This window comes from Zerene cesonia, chromosome 20 (assembly GCF_012273895.1).
Source record: "Zerene cesonia ecotype Mississippi chromosome 20, Zerene_cesonia_1.1, whole genome shotgun sequence".
NCBI lineage: Eukaryota > Metazoa > Arthropoda > Insecta > Lepidoptera > Pieridae > Zerene > Zerene cesonia.
This window is the reverse complement of record NC_052121.1, coordinates 5,485,010-5,505,471: the sequence shown is the minus strand read 5'-3', so window position 1 is coordinate 5,505,471 and position 20,462 is coordinate 5,485,010. Positions and strand designations below refer to the sequence as shown.

The 20,462-nt window shown below is 31.5% G+C and overlaps 2 protein-coding genes across 3 annotated transcripts in view; one reads left to right on the top strand and one right to left on the bottom strand.

Moving 5' to 3' along the window:
- Positions 1–79: 79 nt before the first annotated feature.
- On the bottom strand, positions 80–8,591 carry LOC119835322 (putative metallocarboxypeptidase ECM14). Of its 2 annotated transcripts, none has more exons than XM_038360077.1 (7): positions 7,824–8,591; positions 4,053–4,253; positions 3,400–3,656; positions 3,110–3,319; positions 2,844–3,033; positions 2,405–2,552; positions 80–346 (listed from the first exon to the last, which is right to left on the bottom strand). In XM_038360077.1, the coding sequence occupies exons 1-7, from the start codon at positions 8,512–8,514 to the stop codon at positions 151–153; spliced, it is 1,893 nt and encodes a 630-aa protein (XP_038216005.1). In that variant the 5' UTR covers positions 8,515–8,591; the 3' UTR covers positions 80–150. The 2 variants fall into 2 exon arrangements, with proteins under 2 accessions (XP_038216005.1, XP_038216006.1); XM_038360078.1 differs by having other exon boundaries at positions 7,836–8,591.
- Positions 8,592–15,125: 6,534 nt separating this feature from the next.
- The window catches only part of LOC119834857 (CAD protein), a 25,141-nt gene continuing 19,804 nt past the window's right edge, over positions 15,126–20,462 (top strand). The window contains exons 1-5 of the mRNA XM_038359375.1: positions 15,126–15,300; positions 16,139–16,308; positions 19,195–19,352; positions 19,780–19,930; positions 20,299–20,362. Of these exons, the coding sequence (XP_038215303.1) occupies positions 16,159–16,308; positions 19,195–19,352; positions 19,780–19,930; positions 20,299–20,362 (523 nt within the window). The 5' untranslated portion in view covers positions 15,126–15,300; positions 16,139–16,158. The remainder of the gene's footprint in view (positions 15,301–16,138; positions 16,309–19,194; positions 19,353–19,779; positions 19,931–20,298; positions 20,363–20,462) is intronic.

Below are 20,462 nucleotides of genomic sequence, written 5' to 3'. Positions count from 1 at the left end.
ATACTTTCTGGATATTTTTGTTACGCAATAATTATCATGTGAAGGCCAAATTTCCACCCACTTCAGTGCAATTGTGGCGATAAACAGTATTTATATCATTTTATAATAATCTAATGTTTAGCTTTATTTAATTAATAATAAGATTTACAATCATACCTTTATTTGGCCTCTGTGTTCAGCTAAGAATTCGGAGACAGCTCTCGTCTCTGGTTCACTAAATGGATGCGGACCCGCGTAGTTATCCGAGCAAGGATCCTGCGATGAGTCTTTCTCGCCCCAATGATAGTCCCAATTGCGGTCAGCGTCTACACCGATGCATTCGGTACGACCCCAGTTCCATGGGAACCTTAGGTAGATTGTATATTTTTAAACATAAATTTTCGTAAAACTAGCATAGTAATATGTTATCAGTGGTGTAAAGTTTGTGCATTCTTATCTAAACAAGCTTCTAAAGTGAGTGTACCAAAAGGCTCCGAAAGAAATCGCACTTATCGATATTCAAAAACATAATGTTGTTAAAAAAACTATAATATAGTTCTGATTATAATAACTTGCGAGATATTCAGTTTTAATTACGTTAGAAATTCTATGCTAATTTTTAAGTACTTTGTTATATGCCAAAAGTCAGTAGGCATTTTGTTCTGGCATTTATAAACAATTTTTAAAAGAATGGCATTTTATGCAGCTAACTATCCTTGCCATACAATGCTAATGGTCGCATTGTTGTAGACCATGGGAGAGTCTTACAAAAACAACGTTGAAGAGCGTTGGCAATATGCCTATTATAGTTATTGTATTATATGTTTTACTTAGAAATGTAATTTACGACGTCTTTCCATGGCAATAATAATATTCTTAGATTTTATTTACGATAAAGTTAAGTTAATTAATTAACCTTAAATTTAAAGTTTAAAACGGGAATGATTTTCTTATTTCCAACTAAAAACCAACTCTAAAAATAAATTTTCAGTCTACAAATTCAATAGTTAAGTAAGTTCCTATAATTAAAGGATGAAACTCACACTGATTGTCGTTTACTTTTTTGAACACTGAATGTCATTTCGATAAAAATTATACAATATAAATATTAAATATATCTTTACTCCCACTATTTTGTAAGAAAATAACTTATATATAATGCAAATAGAAGTAATAAAATATATTCTTGGCAGACGCACATGAACCGGGTCAAGCATGATCCTTACTGATTCCTTTCCTTCTAATTTCAGATAAATTAGAACGCATCAACAGAAACACATGCATTAACATACAATTTTCCCAAGTTGTAATATGATAGTATTTAAACAGTCTCATAATCCTATATTTATTAATACTTGTAATCAGTAATAATAAGATTAGTATTATGAGACTATGTTTAAATACTATCATAATGGTAATTTAAATTAGCATAACCTAGTCGCAAGTAAGCGTATATGATTTATAGAAGTAACTAGAATATAAATAAGCTAAAGAGCAACTGCAAAAAAATATAATGAAAAAACCTGGTAACTCGTTTCTTAACCTCGATTTTTTATATATTTTTTTTTTTTTTGTTATAGCGGCAAGAGAAATACGCCATGATATCTGAAAATTTAAATCGTCTAGCTTCCACGGTTCATGAGATACAGACTGCTGTCAGACGAATGGACAGACATTCAAACGGGAAATACTTAGTAAAAGGGTCACGTTTCAATATTTAGGTACGGAATATTGAAAACAGGGTTGACCCTGTTTTAAATATTTGGTCAGCCGTATAAGGTTAACCTTTATTTCGTTAAATATTTTTACATGTGTGTTTATTTGAGATTATCTCTACATGAGCTTTCACAGAAAACTCTTTAACAGTATCTAAACACGCCGATAAAGTACAAATTTCCGGTTTTCTTTTTCTGGTAATTTCCTAACAGTAAAGTCAGTTAATCTATGTACACCTACATTATATAGAGAGAACGAGAAACATAGCACCTACGTTAATGTGCACGTGCTTTTAGCAAAATAAAAGCGAAAACTACCTGGTTTCTCGTCAGGTTAATTTATTAAATGGAGATACTACTGCATAGAATTCTAAGTGCTTATTAAGTTATTTATTTTGTAGTTTTGTATGCCAACTATCAAATTATATTGCAGATTATATTTTAACAAGACTTTCACATTTATTCGTTCGACCAGATCTATGCTGTTATTTTTCTACAAGATAAAATAAATTTTTGCCATAAATAATTCCATTCGTTTAAACTGTAGAGACTACAAGAGTTTAAACTAAATGATCCACTCTCGACTTAAGGGAAAGTGAAAAATAGGTTCTTATAAATTCCTAAATAGACCGTGTCCTATTATGTGTTGAAAATTGCTCGTTGTAATTCGTGCAGGTTGAACAAGTTTTTATAGAAAACTAGGTTCTCACCATCCAACATAGTAATCATCGGAGTCGGAGAAGCGTGATCTTGTTTTCCTCCAGAGTCGATCATGGGTGTGCGAGTGTTCGTAGCCGTCGGGGTTTAGTACAGGCATGATATAAAAGTCTGCCTGGTGAAGCATATCATAATCTGGGCCTTCATAGAAAAAAACAGTTATCAATTTTTATTCGCATTGTACTTTTTTCAACCTACTTCAAAAAGCGGAGGATGTTGGTGATCAATTTGACAGCATTTTTTGTGTTTGTTACCTCTTAACTTTTTACTCAATTGTCAACCGATTTATTTCTTATTTGAAAGCTGATGCCTACTATGTAGTCATTTACATTTGGTCTAGTTCTGACAATGTGAAGGCGGTTCAATTAAATGTTAAAAATAATTATTTGATACTGATGTGTAACAACAAAATTCAATAAATTATTAAATTACCTAGCCCTTTTTCGCCTTCCACCAAATTATAGATCATCCAAGATGCCACGGCAGGAGCTATCCACTCCCGCGCGTGCAGACCACCATCAATCCAAATAGCCGGTTTCGAATATGTCCGTAATTTCCATTTCTTCCGTGATCCTATAGTATTCGAAGTCTTTGTCCTTGTATCATTAGAAGGGGCTGAAATCTATGTAACACTGATTTATTAACCCAAAGTAAACCCAATCATTAATTAGAACAAATACGAGTAGATTTTTTTTAACCTTAACAGCGACCAACGGCAATCCTTCAGAGGATAGACCTAAAGGCACAAGTTCCACAATATCAGAATGTAAATGCTGTAGGTATTCGTAATATCTCATCATATCAGCATATCGATGATATCGTCTCCATGTCATTGGATGTCCTCTCAATTGAACCAATTCAAGACGTTGTTTTTTTGAGAGCTTGGGATTTTCATAGGAAATAGCTTTCTGCAACAAAACTGCTGTAATTAATCGCTACAATAAAAGCGATCTATACATTGAAATCAAATTAAATACTCAGTAAGTACCTGCAAATCCCAGATAATAATTTCATATTCTAAATTAGCTGATTTAAGATGGTCCTTTACATCGACTAGTAAGTCCGGTGGAACCAATATATCTGTGGAACCGTTAAGCGAAGGCAGGGTCCACCACATTATACCGGACCCTTCACCCTCTTCTTGCAGATCTAACAGTGAACGAACCTTCCATTGCTGATCGGGATAAGCTCGGAGCAGTTGATAGCCCTTATAGTTTTTCTTTAACGACTTCTTATCTTTTTTAGCTAAAAAAATAATTTAAATAAACCTAAATTAATGTTAGTGTAACTAATCCTTACTGAAGTATGACTTCATTTAGAAATACAATTTTCACATAGATCATATTTTAAAACTTCCTAATCCAATCGTTTCCATCAATTTCATCTTCATTCTTGACTCTCCAGTGAACGTTAGTACCTACCTACTAAGTATGATGTACTCTCTAATTGTTATAGCGCGGAAATCTCGTGTGCCTTTATGATACAAAAAACAACCTGTTTCTCGTGCGTAATGATATTTAATTTCTTATAACATAATAAAATTCCAATTCAAGTTTAAGAAAGCATGGAATAATGAGCTATATTGCTTGCACATAATGTTTATTACGCGTATCAATTTAATAAGATCGCCTATGTACATACCAGTAGCGCTACTTGTTGTTGTCGTATCGTCATTCTCTTCTGAATCAAGGAACATTTGAAACCAATTACTGGTGGATGTTGATGGAGGTATCGGTGTGGTGGTAGTTGTGGGAGATTTAAGTTCAGATTCATGAAACCAACCACCATTGAACCACGATGACTTTGAATCCACAATCCAATTATAAATTTTTGTAAAAATTCCTAAAATATAACATCAAGGCATTGTATAAAAAGTATTATTATTTTAAATGTACTGAGCGTTTCTAACAAGTCTAAAGTGCCTGGTTATTGAAAGATACTTCAAAAATAATATAAAAAACATCTGAAATTCATCATGTACTTCTGATTGCTTGTTATTTTGAAAATCTTGAATAAGAAAACCAGTAAATCTTTATTTCCTTAATTGGTATGATATCATTATTTCTTTCCAAATTACAAAAAAAAAAACATAAAAGCTCTTTCTGTTTATAAGTTTAAAATACCTACATTATGTATTGTATAATAAAAAATCTACATTCATCCAATGTATAAAAAGTAATGTAATAGACAATCTACGGTAGAAAAAACATCGGGCACTTAAACAAGCACAAAAAAAGCAGAATTTGTCGGTTCTAGATTTCTCGATATATACTTATCTAGCAATCAATGAATAAGAAACTTAACAGGAAAATATCCGTATAACGAAGCTACAAATGATGACTTAATTTTTTAATTATATCGTTTTCACATGAACAATTTAAGAATGTTATGGGAAAAAATCTTAATCATGGTGCACCAATAAGGTAGTAAGTAGTAAGTACTTAAGTAGGACATCAATAGAAACTAGAACTAAAAATGAAAAAAAAAAAACATAACTGTCAAGTGATTATGATGGCCGCTATAACTAGGCGTTATTTTTTTACACAAATATTTAAAGATAGTATTGTTTATTGAAAATAAATGCTTTATAAACTAAATTGTTAATTTTACTTCCATTTGAACTAGCCCTAGCAATAACTGCGTAAAGTTTAATTTAATGATCTTCCTACGTAAAGTTGTATTTTCGTTAGCACTTATTTTATGGTAACAAGTTTTGGTATCTAGCGGAAACAATTGCATTACGATAATATATATGCATGCATAACTAACATTGTAAATAAAATATACAGCATATGTAATTTACTGTACCTAAATTATTTCTTAAAGGCTCTAAGGCTTTGCCAAAAAAAATAATGAATATGTATTTGACATTATTTTTAGCTACTTACAGCAATGAATAAGTCAAAAATATCTTTATTTTAATCTAACATTCCGCCCGCGGCTTCACTCGCGTTAACTACAATATTTTGTACTTCGTGTAATTTGGAAGAAGGGATAGTAGACATTTCTTACCAGGTACTTTAGATGCGTAAAACTCGCTAATTTAAATTTACTTAAATAACTATTTAGAAACTTCTATTTAATTTTTAATAACTATCATTTTATTTTTAATATATTTTCTATTTTTTCATAATTTGCGTATTTATTTTTTGGTGTCCCCGTTACATGTATGGATAGCCACCGTTTAAAATGTTTTTGACGAAAAAAGTGTTGCTAATGAATTGAACCAAATATCTACCACGGTATATAATTTTGTTAAAATCTGCCCAATGGTCAATCTCTACTACATTTTACCAAGTGATTCAATCCAATATTTAAAAATATATATTTACCATACACAATAATATAGTTAATTTGTAAAATGGTGACGTTCTTTAATTTAACTTTCTTTTCATCTTTTACTTTCTTTAACCTATAAAATAAGAAAATTTTCAAAGGTTTTCTAAATTTTTATTTACATACTGCACTTTTATATGAAAGAGAAATATGGTAATTAATACCACTTTAATTAACATTAAGAGTGCGAGAAGATTGTTAGCTGCCTTGATAACATCTTTCATATTATACTTTAAATCATATTTACTATAAATCCATAAGACTACAAAGATATGTTAAAACAACAGCCATAAACTTTCCATTTCAGGGTTCCGCTTCCACAGCAGAATTCTTTTTTTACTGAGTTATAGTTTTCTTTCGTTAATGTACTAGGTATTATACAACTAAAAATATACTTGAGTAATGAATGAGTTTAATTACTGCAAAATACTACAAATTACCTATTTACATACGTTTTATGTGATGCTGGGCAATTGGACTTATCCTGTGTAGGTCGTAGCGGTTGATAGTGGATGTATTAACATTAATATATTGGATGTATTGTTTGTACAGAAGTCTGGTATAAGCAATAGGTAGTCTTACAATGTAATTAATACTAATATAAAATAATAAATATGAACACAAAAAAAAAAACAATGTGGAACCGGTAGTGATGCATACGAATAAGCTTTTTACATCTTAAGCGCTCGTTAATCGAATTTGTATCAGAAGAGCCATATTCTAAAAAAAAAAATAAAAGAATATACTCCTAACCGAATAATACAAAATTAGTTAACCCTATATTAAGAACTTCTTTTTTTTACAAATTAAAAGTAGCACATATTATAGCGATATCATTTTAAAAGAACTAGATAATATACATTGTGTGTATTTTATGCTACATCTCTAATTTTCTTGTGGAAACCCCATATACTAACGGTTAACTTCGAAACCTGATTGTTGGAGTCTTTAAATAATGTTTCAAGTGTAAGCAACATGTTCGGCATTGTCTAGAATAATGGTTAAAAAACTATACTTTGTTTTGTAAAACATAATGTTTAAAGTAGTACCACAATATACGAAATAGTTACTGTACTGTATTAGTAGTAATAGTTACTGCATTGTCAATAGTAAACAGTGAAACAAGGATGATAGTACGATATTTTTTTAATAAATAGTGATTCAAGAGGAAGGTTTATATGTTCAATAACATACTTAATAAATTAGAGAACCACTGATAATTTCAAGATTTCGAATTTTTTGCGTTTATATTGCAAACGCTCCCAGAACTCTACGAGATAGATGAAAATAATCTACTTAGTATTACATTCCTTAAAAAGGTCTTCAAACAGTCCGCAATGGTGGAACTTATTATATAAATATAAGGAATAAAAGTAAAATTTAGCCTATAAGTTGAACCTTATATTGTTTTAACACCATATGAAATTTGGTATTTTTTATTTATGCAATGAAAATATTGTTGATGTATCTGAAATATCTTTGTTGAGACAGTGTTTTCACAAAGAAAATTATGTGCAAGCTACGGTATATGAAATTACATAGATAAGCACATCTTAGATATTTATCCGTTTACATTCGATATGAAAGTAATTTAAAAAATTGCTCCTGTCTCACTCTGATATGGATACTGTGGCTTGAATTAAGCTTCACTGTAATTAGCTTTTGAATATTAATCTAGTCTACAATATAATTAATATAATTTTATATCTATAAACACGCGAACACACACACATACCTACCCACTATTCAAGCACGCTCGCGCTCACAACATATTTATAACATTTATAGTTTTTATTTTTTAAGATTAATATATGTTGTTTAATTTTACACTACTTAAAATAATTTAATGAATAATTATACATGATATACCTAAATATATATAGTTTTTTAATTATAGTTAAGTATTAGTAATTAATAAAAAAAAATCCTGTATTTAACTTTAAAATTTTCATCCACCGTCTTATTCCTTCTGTCTTTTTATCTGATTGAAATAGCTAAATTTTTGAGGTCTACGTTGGTCAACCGTAAAGTGAAGAAAGTTACAAGAACTATTTTCTATCTACATTAAAAACGTACCTCCAAACCAACCTGATTTCACTTGTTTTTTTGATGGCTTCTTGTATTTATTATCTTGAAGAAAACTGGACATCCACCCTGCTTGTTTTGAAGGGCAGTGCACTTTCTTTTGGGGAGTTTTTGTGCCTTTTGACTTGTCTTTATATTTTTTTGTCGTTACCTTTTGTGTAGGCACGGTTTGCGCGCGTCGAGTTGATCTTGGAGGGTTGCGCGTAGTCGTTGTGGGCCGACGGGTTGTTCGTCTCCTATTAGCCTTACGTGTTATATTTGGCTTTCTAGTTGTCTTTGTTGTGGACACTTCAATATTTACCCATGCGTCTTCATCGTTAATTACCACTTTCTTCACGGGATGGCGTATTATCGAATTTTTTAAAGTACTAAACCTTGGTGGTCGTTTTGTCACAATAAAATTAGTATGGCTTTCAATGTTAATTGTGGTTTTAATGATTTTACTTTTTTGGTCACTTTGTCTGTCTTTCATAGTAATATTAGTGCTTGGAACTTTCCTCCTTATGATCACTTTAGGAATTGGCCACGGCGACTGAGTCGCTTCGGGAGAGTCCGCGTACTCGTCCCAAAAGGCAAACGGGTCAGCTGATTCAGAATTAGAAATATCGATAGATCGCAGAGGCGTGTTGAACGCGGTCCCGAAGTACGCCAGGAGCGCGAGCAGCGCCAGGCGACGCGCCATGTGTCGAGAGTGTTTGCATGGCGAAGTGCGCGCGCACTGTACGCTCAGGCGCAACTTACCCGTACCACCGAGACCACCTTCCCTGCCAGTATTACGACGTTGTCGCTTTCAATGCGCTACCACTAGGTCAACCCGTCCGTTCGAGTTATACATCCAGCTCTCCATTTAACTATTATGTTTATACTCGTGTTATTAAGTTTCCTATAAAACAACTGGTATTAACCGCTTTGAATAATCTGGTTAAAATACCTTAATATTGCCGATACTACATAACATAACAGGTTACGAACCTGATAGAACATTCCCCAATTTAAACATTTTGGCTCAGACAAAAAGAATTGGTCAGAACATAAAATATTTCTTAAATCAAACTCAAACATTTATTTATTCAATTAGACTTCTTATAGAAGCACTTTTGAATCGTCATTTTACACTCTTACTTAAAATCAGTTTTAACATTTACGGTTCGGAAAGCAGTTTCTACAGAGAAGAGCCGGAAAAAAACTCTGTAGTTGCTTTTTGGCTTTTAAAATAAAATCAATTTTACATTTTAGTTCTACACAATATGAAATATGTACATAACAATGATGCCAAAGAACTGTCCTATGGTTCTTAAGCTACAACATTCCATAGATTGTCATCTTCCATATATTCATTAATGCTATAGTAGGCTCTCTGAACTAATACATTTTCGATATAGTTTTTTACTATGAGGAATTCTATTGTAAAAGCGATATACCATGTATATGATACCTTGTCCTATAAATGAATTGTTTACTGTACTAAGCCAGAAAATAGGCATTTCAATTTTAATCTCTACTTTTGTATAGAAGTCGATATTATTGTGTACGTGTAAAACGTTATTAAATATATACTGTGACGGTACAGTAAGGATACCATAATTCTTTTTTTTTTTTTTTTATGTCATGGTCGGCAATGGAGCTGGGGGGTCGCCTGATGGAAAGCGCTACCACCGCCCATGACCATTTGAAGAGGCGTAAGGTCTATTGCAGACTTTTCGCTTCTACAAATGGATTGCCGACTTTAATTGGGAAGGGATTAGGAAAGGATTAATGGGAGGAAAAAAGGAAAGGACTGGGAAGGGTAAGGAAAAGGATATGGGCCTCCGGCTCCCCCACTCACCGTACGAAACACAATAGCAAGCTATTATTTCACGCCGGTTTTCTGTGGGGGTGTGGTACTTCCCCGGTGCGAGCTGGCCCAATTCGTGCCGAAGCGTGCTCGACTCCCACACTAAATAAATTAATTAATTATTTAATTCTTAAAGAGATATCTTAGTGAGTCCCGAATATAAATTAAATATAGAACGTGCTGCTGCCCTGCCCAATAACAGAATTCGATAGAACATGATGCAATGTTGTGGTACATAGCATGATGCTTAATAAATTGTATCGATATTTGTTATAATCTAAGCAGTAAGATGCGGATAATATGCAATACGAACTCATCAGTGTAATGTAATCCAAAGCGTGAAATGTAGCTCAACATCTACGGTTGGTTTGTCTGGTGCTTACCCGTCCACAGGCCCATGATACGACACCGTCACGATGTCGCGCAATACGTGTCACTGCGCTAACAATCATTGTTATTTTACTTTAAATTATACACTTTATGAATTTTTACCGTAATTTGAGCTTTCTTTGTGAAAAACGGAAATGTTTAAGAGTGTAGGTGTAGTAGGAGGTACATTATATATGTTTCACTTGAAACATCAAATAAAATAATAGTGCATTATTTGAGTCTAGGACACAAATATGTAATATGATACTAGTACCCCAGGTTCATTGATTTTTTTCTAGCTCGCTGAGTTTAAAATTATAGGAAAATTACAAGTGCTATTTTTGTAGTAATAATCCAGTTGGTTTATCTGATTGAATAGGTTAACGAACTTGATATCACATATTGACAATGTCTCACACCAATGTAATTCTTTCACCTGGATAAAGATAACATATTACCTACTTGATATACTCTCTTAATGAATCATAGTTTTGAATGGAAATATATAGTATTAATAAACAAATTATCTATATATTGAAAAATCTTTACATCTGATTGACCTCAAAGTAAGTTTAATTTTGTTTTGATATACAAAAAGTTACTTGCTTCCAAGCGGAAAGATGCGTCAATCATTTGCTTAAATGTTTCAGACACCAGTGGAAGTAATGATTAGAAATTCGAATTTCACCATGTCTAATTTGACACGTATGAATTGCTTGTTTACATTAAGATAATGTTACTTACACATTGATATGAAGATTTTTTAACTCGTGATTAATTTTGAACCCTGGAGCACAAGTTTCTTCGAATCGACGTCGCCAATTTTTCATAAATTTATTTTTTAAAAACTACAAAAACTCGCTTTATTAATATATTATGAAGATTGGTTCTGTCTCTTGCCTGACAGAGATGGCTTCAAGCCATTTGTACGACATTTGTACAATTTTTCTTTAGAATGTCAAGAGATTTTCTTCTTTTTTTTTAATGCCAAATTGTACCACGAAGAATAAACAAATAATTAAATAGCATCAAATTATCTTTACTTGGTCATAGACAGAGATTACTTGAGAAAATTATTTAAACCTGGCAATCATCATAATAAGATAAACTGATGAAATTATTGTATTGTGCCCGATCCTGGATTAGTGTACAAAGTTTGAATCTCTGTTTTGCTGTTTAAAGTGGTTCAAAATCAAGTCTAAAGAAGACGGTTATATACTGACATAGAAGCATAGAGACATATGGATGAAGTAAAATGACTAATAAAATGTATACATAGTATATGTACCTATGGCTGAATTTGTGCATTTTGCCCAACTGCAAAACGAAAAGTAATTATTACAAGTGCAGGAAATCCTTGTAATAGCGAGCACAAAGTCGACATGTGTCACAAATATTATTGATTTTTTTGGTTTATATTAAAAAAATTTATTATAATAAGTTAACGCTTAAAAATTAAACATGTTTTATTAAAGGGGAATGAATTAGTAAGAAGTCCGATAACGTACTTATTATAATTAAATTAAATAGGCCTTAGTACTATGAGTTTCCTAGTAAACATATAAACATAAACGTTATAAAAGTTCATTAATGGCATGGTATAATACAGACAATAAAAGAAAATCCATATAATTAGGTAACTATCATATTTAGGTACGCCTTTTTAGTCACGCATATTATATCTTAAAAAACGCTAAGATCAAAGATAAAATATGATTGCTGTTCAAGACATTAAACAAACAATCATCGTCCATTGTATTTTGAGACTAAGAAACAGTCTCATAGTTATGGTTTTTTTTTAATATCATAATCAAAATGCGTACTTAGAAGATGAATGCTTTCCTTTCAATGTGCAATCGATGATCGTGTTTTTATATCTAGCCGATACCAGTTTTCAAGTATTAACATTGTAACATACATATATGTAAAGAGAACAGAAATATTAGCCACTACATTCGAAAGAGATTACTTCTCTAAGATTGATGTTCTGAAAATAAAACTGTACAAATTAAAAAAATTAAAAAATATTTGCATATATTCCACAAAATTTAAATACCTAAGTGCCCATGTATTCGTGTGCAAGTATGTAGTAACGAAAAAGGTGTTAGGTATTATATATATTAAATGGCTAATAGCAAATACATTTTAGCGTTTGTTTGGACGTGCAAATATTAGGTATCTACATAAGTATCCATAGCTCTTACCAATGATGCAAAACAATGTGAGGAAACGGGCATGTCTAAGAACCAAACAATTTGATGAATGTCATATTTGACAACCTCTACTTACTTAGCCATCGTGGCATGTACTGCAGAGAGCAGATGAAACAATTAATATGATCAGCTGGGACTACCTCTGTAGTAACATTTGATCAAGAAAACAAAAGTTACGTGCGCTTATGCTAGGTTTTCTTGATGAAACGTGTACTGTATACACATATCATCCCGACTTTGATCCCGAATCTATAATTTTATAATTTTGTAAGGTTATCCCAAGAGGACTGAAGATAAATATCAAATAAATAATAACAACAAATGTTATAAGATATCATGTTAAAATATTAACTGTGTAACTTAAAAGAGAAACATTACCGATTGTATCAAGTAAATAATTAGAAAGCAGTTAGATGATTGAAGCGCAACGAAAGACGGATTTTTAAACTAAGCAATGAGCGTCTATCCGTAGGTATGACCTTCTCCAAGAACTGTTGTGGTTTTGGTGTGGTTCTTTCGGTTAATTATCAAACTTCACACTAATTTTATAAATGTGAAAGTTGTCCGTCAATCACGCTGAAACTAGTGAACGGATTTTGATGAAATTTATATACAGGTAGGGTATAGGCTGACTTGGGTGATAGGATTATTTTTATCCCGATTTAATACTTCCAAGGGATAAAACAGGAACTTTGACATCGGCGAAGCCGGGACGAGCGTCTAAATTATCATAAAACTGGATATCACAATGCATAAAGGTTGTAGTTGTAGTTATAATAACAAGAAATATGTCATATAAAAATCCATTTTTAATTTATAAATATTTTAGAATACGAAGTCCCGAGACCTATGAAATTCTACGTACAAACACTATTATAATGATAATCTACTTTATGTAATATGTCTGTTTTAAATAATCATGTAAGCGATTCAAAAATAGTTTTTTTTTTTAACTAAATACAATGACGTAATATATGTTCCGAATATATGAGACATTTTCATTTTAGTACAAGCTACTTCTAATATATTGATCATTATTTATTTAGAAATAATTGCTAATATACAAATTTCTTCAAATTCTGTAAAAGTTCTAATTCATAATTCATATTATACTAGCTGCGCCTGCTCTAAAATAATAATAAGAAAATAAAATAAATTTATTTAAAAGCAAGCAACTAAAACCCGTATTCAAAACGAAGCTAGTATTGTTACTATTTTTTAGTACCTATTATTTCAAGCTTATCTAAATAAAACACATGTTAGAAATATGATCATATTATAGTAGTATGTATATCCAATATTATTTAAAAATAAAAGTATATACAAAACCTGTTATTGACTACTAAAAAAAATTATATATAAAGTACTCGTGTCACAATATTTACTTTACTCCTCCGAAACGGGTGGACCGATTCAAATGAAATTTCGTGTGCATATCGGGTACGTTTGAGAATCAGCCAACGTCTGTTTTTTATAACCCTAAATGATGAGAATAAGGCAAAACAGCGTTTGCCGGGTCGGCTAATAATAATATAATATTATCTTTTAATTTTGCGAAAAAATAACAATGTTATACGAAAAATACACAATTTATACTACGAGTTTATTTAAATTTTTAATGGGACCTGAATTGTAAAAATAACGTATGTAACATATGATTTATTTATAACATAATTAGGTTATTTACAGATATTATCCCAAATCGTTTTATGTGTAGTTTTTAAATGGTGACACTATGAAGATCCTATGGACAATTCTCAACTATCGAAAGCGCTAATTGAATGAGTAAAGTTTAACCCATACATTTGAGGTTTAGGGTAAATATTATTTGTTTTTTACTATTATAAGTTATTATTTTTATTTCCGGCAAAATAAGTCTCAAGATCTTTCAACTAAAGCTTTGTCATTTGACTTCAAATAGTAAGCTTTGCAATTTAATTTCTAAACGGTTTTACCTTCTTTTTTAAAGTAATAGCGGGCAACTGAGCTGTTGGATCGCATAATGGTAAGTGTCACCACCTCCTATCAACATTGCTGTGATGGTAGGGCCGTCACAAATGCGTTTCCCGCTTTTAAGAGCTAAATTATAAGAAAGGATTGACGAAGGTAAGAAAGGAAAGGAAGGTGAGAAAAAGAATGCTGGCTTCCGGCTCCCCCGCTCACCGAACGAAATACAGTAGTGCTACTATTTTGCGATCTTGTGTGGGCTTGTGGTAGCTTCCCCATTGCAAGCTGGCTCAAAGCGTACTCGACTTCCAAATAAATATAGACTCCAAGAGTTTCTTTTCCTTTGATTTTCGTTTGGCTTTATAACTCTGGGTTCTAGCTTTTTTATCTAATAATTTTTCAGCAATTTAAAATATAATTCGCAGTTATTATGAGTATCATATTCCTCATCAGCGAGTCAAAATCCACATTCACTCTTTCGACAGGAGGTTATAAACTAAACGGCAGTACACCAACAATTTTTTAAATTCATCTTTTTGAATCAAATTTCTTCTTTTATTTGTATTTTGTATTTGTATTGTTCAACTGAGTAGCTGTTTTCACTTTATATGTGTCAGTAATTTTGCCGCACACTTTTCAGTTTTTGTTTCATTTGCTTTCATATTTGATATCATAAATTGTTTATGGCAATAAATAACATTAATAAATCAAAATTTTTACTAAGTCGTATCTTTCTTCCGGTAAGGTTGCGAGATATCAAATGATTAGGTATATTTTTACAATTTTGCAATTCTAATTTAGTAAATCAATAAATCAATATTCTATATTGATTTGTTGATTTACTTTATCTTTATAATCTTGTTTACATGCTGATAACGATCCCTGTGTATACGCAATATGGGTGTTAAATAAGGATAAGCTAAGCGGTAAACCGCAGGGCCAAAATCATCGAGTTTCTAAGGGAACAGCGAGGCGGACGGTCGTGTGTCTTGCCGTTTGTCCGCTCTAATAACCCACCTACTTTACACTAATGTGATTGTCAAGTTGGGGCCAAGAGAGTTCACAGCCGCTAGTGTCTAGCGAAGGGGTCATTGCCGTAAGACCGGTAACGTACCATAATAGATGCATTGTGCATTCGTAGTACCCTCTCTAGAAGGAAACTGCATAGACGGTGGAATTCAATTCACAGTCTAAAAATAAAATATTTAGGTATTGCCTTAAGTTTTTGTTCGTTATAATTAACTTCAATTTCAATTTTATAATTGAAATTGCCTACTTAAATGCAATTAAATAACCGATCGAATTAAGTAATCCTTATAATATTAAAGTACTTACTTTACGGTTTACCCTTACTCTTTACCTGATAATTTGTGTTGGATTTATTCGATTTTGTATTTGAAGATATCTTAACCGCTATTTAGTTATAGTTTGTTTTTGGTAACTTTATTTTTATACCACAAACTCCATAGGTTTTTTAAAAATGATTCAAAGGTACAAGCGAATTTTTGTTTTATTGGTTTTAAATTAACTGTTTTCAGTGTAATAAACAGTGTTTATAATTTTATTTGTTTTCTATCGTTATAGAACTACATTTATCTAAAGAATTATACTTAACTAGCTGCGCCCCGCGATTTCACCCGCGTAAGTCCGTATCCCTTAGGAATATCGGGATAAAAAGTTGTCTATATGTTATTCCAGTTGTCCAGCTATTGTTCATTGCAATTGGTTCAGTATTTTTTGCGTGCAAGAGTAACAAACACACACACATCCTTACAAACTTTCGTATTTATAATATTAGTAGGATAGTAGGGTAGAATAACGTTTTAATCGGTGTGTAATTTGATTTATTATACCGACCGCTTGTTTATACAATATAAATGATTGGCTTATGAAATTGCTTATAATTATGTATTTTAACATTTTTACGAAACTTTTCATTACAGATACCAAACCGAATGAGACAATGGGCAAATGCATGATAATAGCGACATTCCTATGCGCTACAGTTTCTTCCATTGTTTACTGCCATGATAGTGCATCCAGCCCCGATCCAGTTGTTATCCAATTAAAAGAATTGAGTCAAGGAAATGACTTAGCAGAGAAAGAATTAAAAGTAAGATATGACTGATTAATGAAGTTCTTTTTTTGCAAAAATAGACCACTCGATTTCAATAATATACACCTAGAAATCGAAATACCGAGATTTTCATTGTAAAGACAAAGTTAAATTTATTTTAAACGGGCCCAATTTCTAGAGGTACCTTAATTTAGTAATCTTTTCCGTTAATGAGTTTTGAACGCTTAGAGTTGGATACTTACTAAGCAATTCATAGTAGGTAATTTAATTAAATTGCAAAAAACTCTAAATCTATAACACCATTCTATAATATAAACATCAAACAAATTTTTCTACAATATTATCACTATTTATCTACAAATCACTTAACCGCAACTACATTAAATACGATAAGAAAATTACTTGTTCACTCGCTCATTAAATTCGTATAAAGTGAAAGCCAAAATTTTTATTTAAGATTTGCACTAGACACGTTTTTTCTGAAAGATTTATGAATAAGGATAGCTTTCTAATCCATTTAAATAATGGCTCGAAACTTTTTTAAATATATTTTTTACATTTTTCAGTAGCTCACTTGAAAAACTGTATCTAATCGTAATTATACGATAGAAACTAGTTAAATAAAATACGTACAACATTAATATACCATTTTCGTTACGTTATATCTGTGCTATGCAGGTATAAGTAAGGTTAAGTCCTAATTTTATAGATATAAAAACACCAAGTAACTTGAGAAGCTTCTCCTTTTTGAAGTCGGTTAAAGATTATAATGTGAAACGCAATAATTGTTGCAGCATTCCGTTTAGGTAATGCATAATGCAAACAGGTGCTGACCCGTGTTTATAGTCACATCTATCCTAATGAACGTCTTTTCAATGACCTTTTGACACTAACATACGTGTGAACTTAAAACAAACAATTAACACTGAAAGTTGTTTGAACTTAGCCTTCATAATTGGCAAGTATCATAGGATAATAACCAAGCATTGGGTTAATTCGTTTTAAAAATTTGTAGTGTATTTGTGTTGTACTATTTTCGCTAGTGAAAATGGAACGGGTTTTTTATCTGCATCGGAATCAGTTTATTCGTAAAAAGACTCGCTCTGGCTTTTCATGAAATCACTGAATTTAAATTTGTGGATATAACATGTCAATCGATTAAAGTATAATATTGAATATATATCATTGAAGCCATTCATTTTAATTAATGTAATTAATTTTAATTAATCATAGTAATTGAATTTTCAGCCTAAACCATATCTTAATATTTCTTCTATTCACTAACCTCATGAGTTATTCCCATAAATAGACGGCAATAAAATTTGTTTCTAAGGAATGGATTTATTTGTAAAGTTCTCGAATCTATTAACCAGTTGCATGAGATTTTGCTGGTTAAACAAGTATGATGTTAAAGAGAACTCCTAAACCGGTCCTCAATTGCTTTTTGTGTGCAAGCAAAGAAGATCCACTACGTCGTTTAAAACCGGTCCCCCAAATCCCAAAAAAATAGAATATAACACATACTTTATAATTTACATACACCACATTTCATATACAAAAAGGAGTGTTAGAATTAAATTATCCGAGTTTTATTTATTTCAAATAATATTATAATATATCTTTATGGTCTGTATGCTCATGACAAAGGGACATAATATTTCTGATTAAACGCTGTCCAAGTGACGGTCGCTTAATATTTAATACTTTTCGAATGAATTTCCTACACGTTATCTGTTAGTGTCATAGGTTATATATTTTATTTCTATCCCGACGGATCCGACACGAACGGCTAATCCATAATATATAACAAACAACTAGGGATATTTTTAAAAACATTCCAAATAAGTTTCATGGCCGAATTAATTAGAGTATCACAGACATACAGTTGTAAATTAATACGCCTCCGACCAGATGCGCAGATTACGATCATATTTTTAATTGCAGTATGAATACAACAAAAAGTATGATACGAATAAAAATTACGTTAAATTTCCATTTGACTGATCAATGGAAATGAGGCTAAAGTATACTAAAAAAGCGCAACGCGCATTGAAGTAGTAAGTACCTACTTTAATACCTTTCAAGAAAGGAAAATATAGCGTTTACGTCACTTAAAGATGCTTTTTAAGCAGGAACATATAAAGTCCATGAGTCTCTCATGACGTCAGCCATATACAGCAGAACCCTTTATGTCGAAAACCTCCATTACTCGAAAACCCGTTATATTCTCTTCCCTGCAACCCTCAAAACCTCCATTACTCGAAATCTCAACCTCCTCTGCCGATATAAATAAGTCCCTGATTTGAAAAATCGAGTTTCAAAAATTACCTTTTATTTCATATCTAACAAAGGGATTACCACTTTAAGTCAAATAAAAATACGCCTCAGTTAGTTAGACGTAACTAAATATTACATACTTTTCGAATGAATTTCTTCTTTTGTGATGTGAGCTTTAGGTAGATCTATAAGTAAGGGAGACGTCCCTTGATATTCAATCATTAGAGTTAGGTTTTATTATACATAGTGGAATATTTTTTGTATTTCTTTTTAAAGTTTATCAATAGACGTTAAGCATAATACAATAGAATAATAATCAATTAGTTACTGTTCATTAGGCGATGCGTCGTTAATTTTTAGAAGCATTATAAGAAAATACATATATATACCTAAAAAACAATACAAAAGTTCCAACTTAAAACAAAATAATGTTGATCAGTAAAGTCAAAGATACGAAATTGATATTACTTATATTGAATGAATGAATGATACTTTTTTGTACACACCAAAAGGAAATACAACAAAGTACAGAATAAAATTATAAATTGCACAATAGGCGACCTTATGGCTACAGAGCCATCTCTTCCAGGCAACCAAATCAAAGAAAGTTGCTTTATAACCATAATGAATTATTAGTTTTTTCAGCCGAAACGCAATATAAGCATCGTAGGCAATGACTTCAACCTCGATGGAGCTCCTTTCCGTGTAATGTCTGGCTCGCTTCATTACTTCCGACTACCGCACCAGTATTGGAGAGACAGGTTAAGAAAGATAAAGGCGGCTGGATTAAACTCCGTTTCTACGTAAGTTTCCTTGAACCTTATCAAATCTAATCACAACATTGCATGTACATGTTACATTTAGCCTTCACCTGACGGACGTTTGGGAAAAGATCATTCTTAGTATAATATATAACTGTATACATTCGCGTTATAATAAAAAAATGCCTTAAATAACATGTAAATATTACGAATCGCAATTTTTTGATATTTCGTATTTTCGCGTGTTATATAAAAATATATCTTATGGGCAGAATAGTATGTAGCATGTCTCTGCAATACCTTTTTCGTTTGATATAGAATTAATTTAAATTACAATTACATGCTTGTATCAATTACAAAAGGCATTTCTAATGTCACGTCGTATAATATGTTTCGAGTCTAAAATTAAATTATGAACAACAAACAAGCGAGGTTACCATAATTTTAACAATGGTATTTATTAATTTAGATACGTGGAGTGGAGTAGTCATGAACCGGAGGAGGGAGTGGAATCATTCGCGGATGATAACGATCTTGTAAAATTTATAAACATAGCTGAAGAAGAGGGTTTATACGTACTTCTTCGACCAGGGCCTTATATCTGTGCTGAGAGAGATTTGGTATGAATTTTCAAGATAACTTTATATTCATATATCCATGTATCCATAAATTGTCAGAACTAAAATGATCAAATTAAAATGAAATCACAAAGGAAGGCCACCTGCTATCAAAAAGAAAGGAGTCATGAAAATCAGTCCACCTAGATAACATTTCTGAGACAACAAACACAAAAAAAACGATCTAATTGAGAACCCACCCCTTTTTCGATGTCGGCCGATAATATAATACATAAATTTTTAAAAATGCACTCTAAACCTCAAATTTATTTTTGCCAATAAAATCTTTCTGATCTTAGATCTTAATTTAATATATTTGTAAGGTAAGTAGGTATATTCTAATGAGTATTGTTATGTTTTCTTTATGAAAGGGTGGCTTTCCATATTGGCTGTTGGGGAAGTATCCAAATATAAAATTACGCACAACTAATAAAGGTAAGGTAATTTTACTTATTATTAGTAGTAAGTAATCAAAAATACAATATTGTAGGTATAATATAACCATATCGACTTAAACCAATTAACTGTATCATAT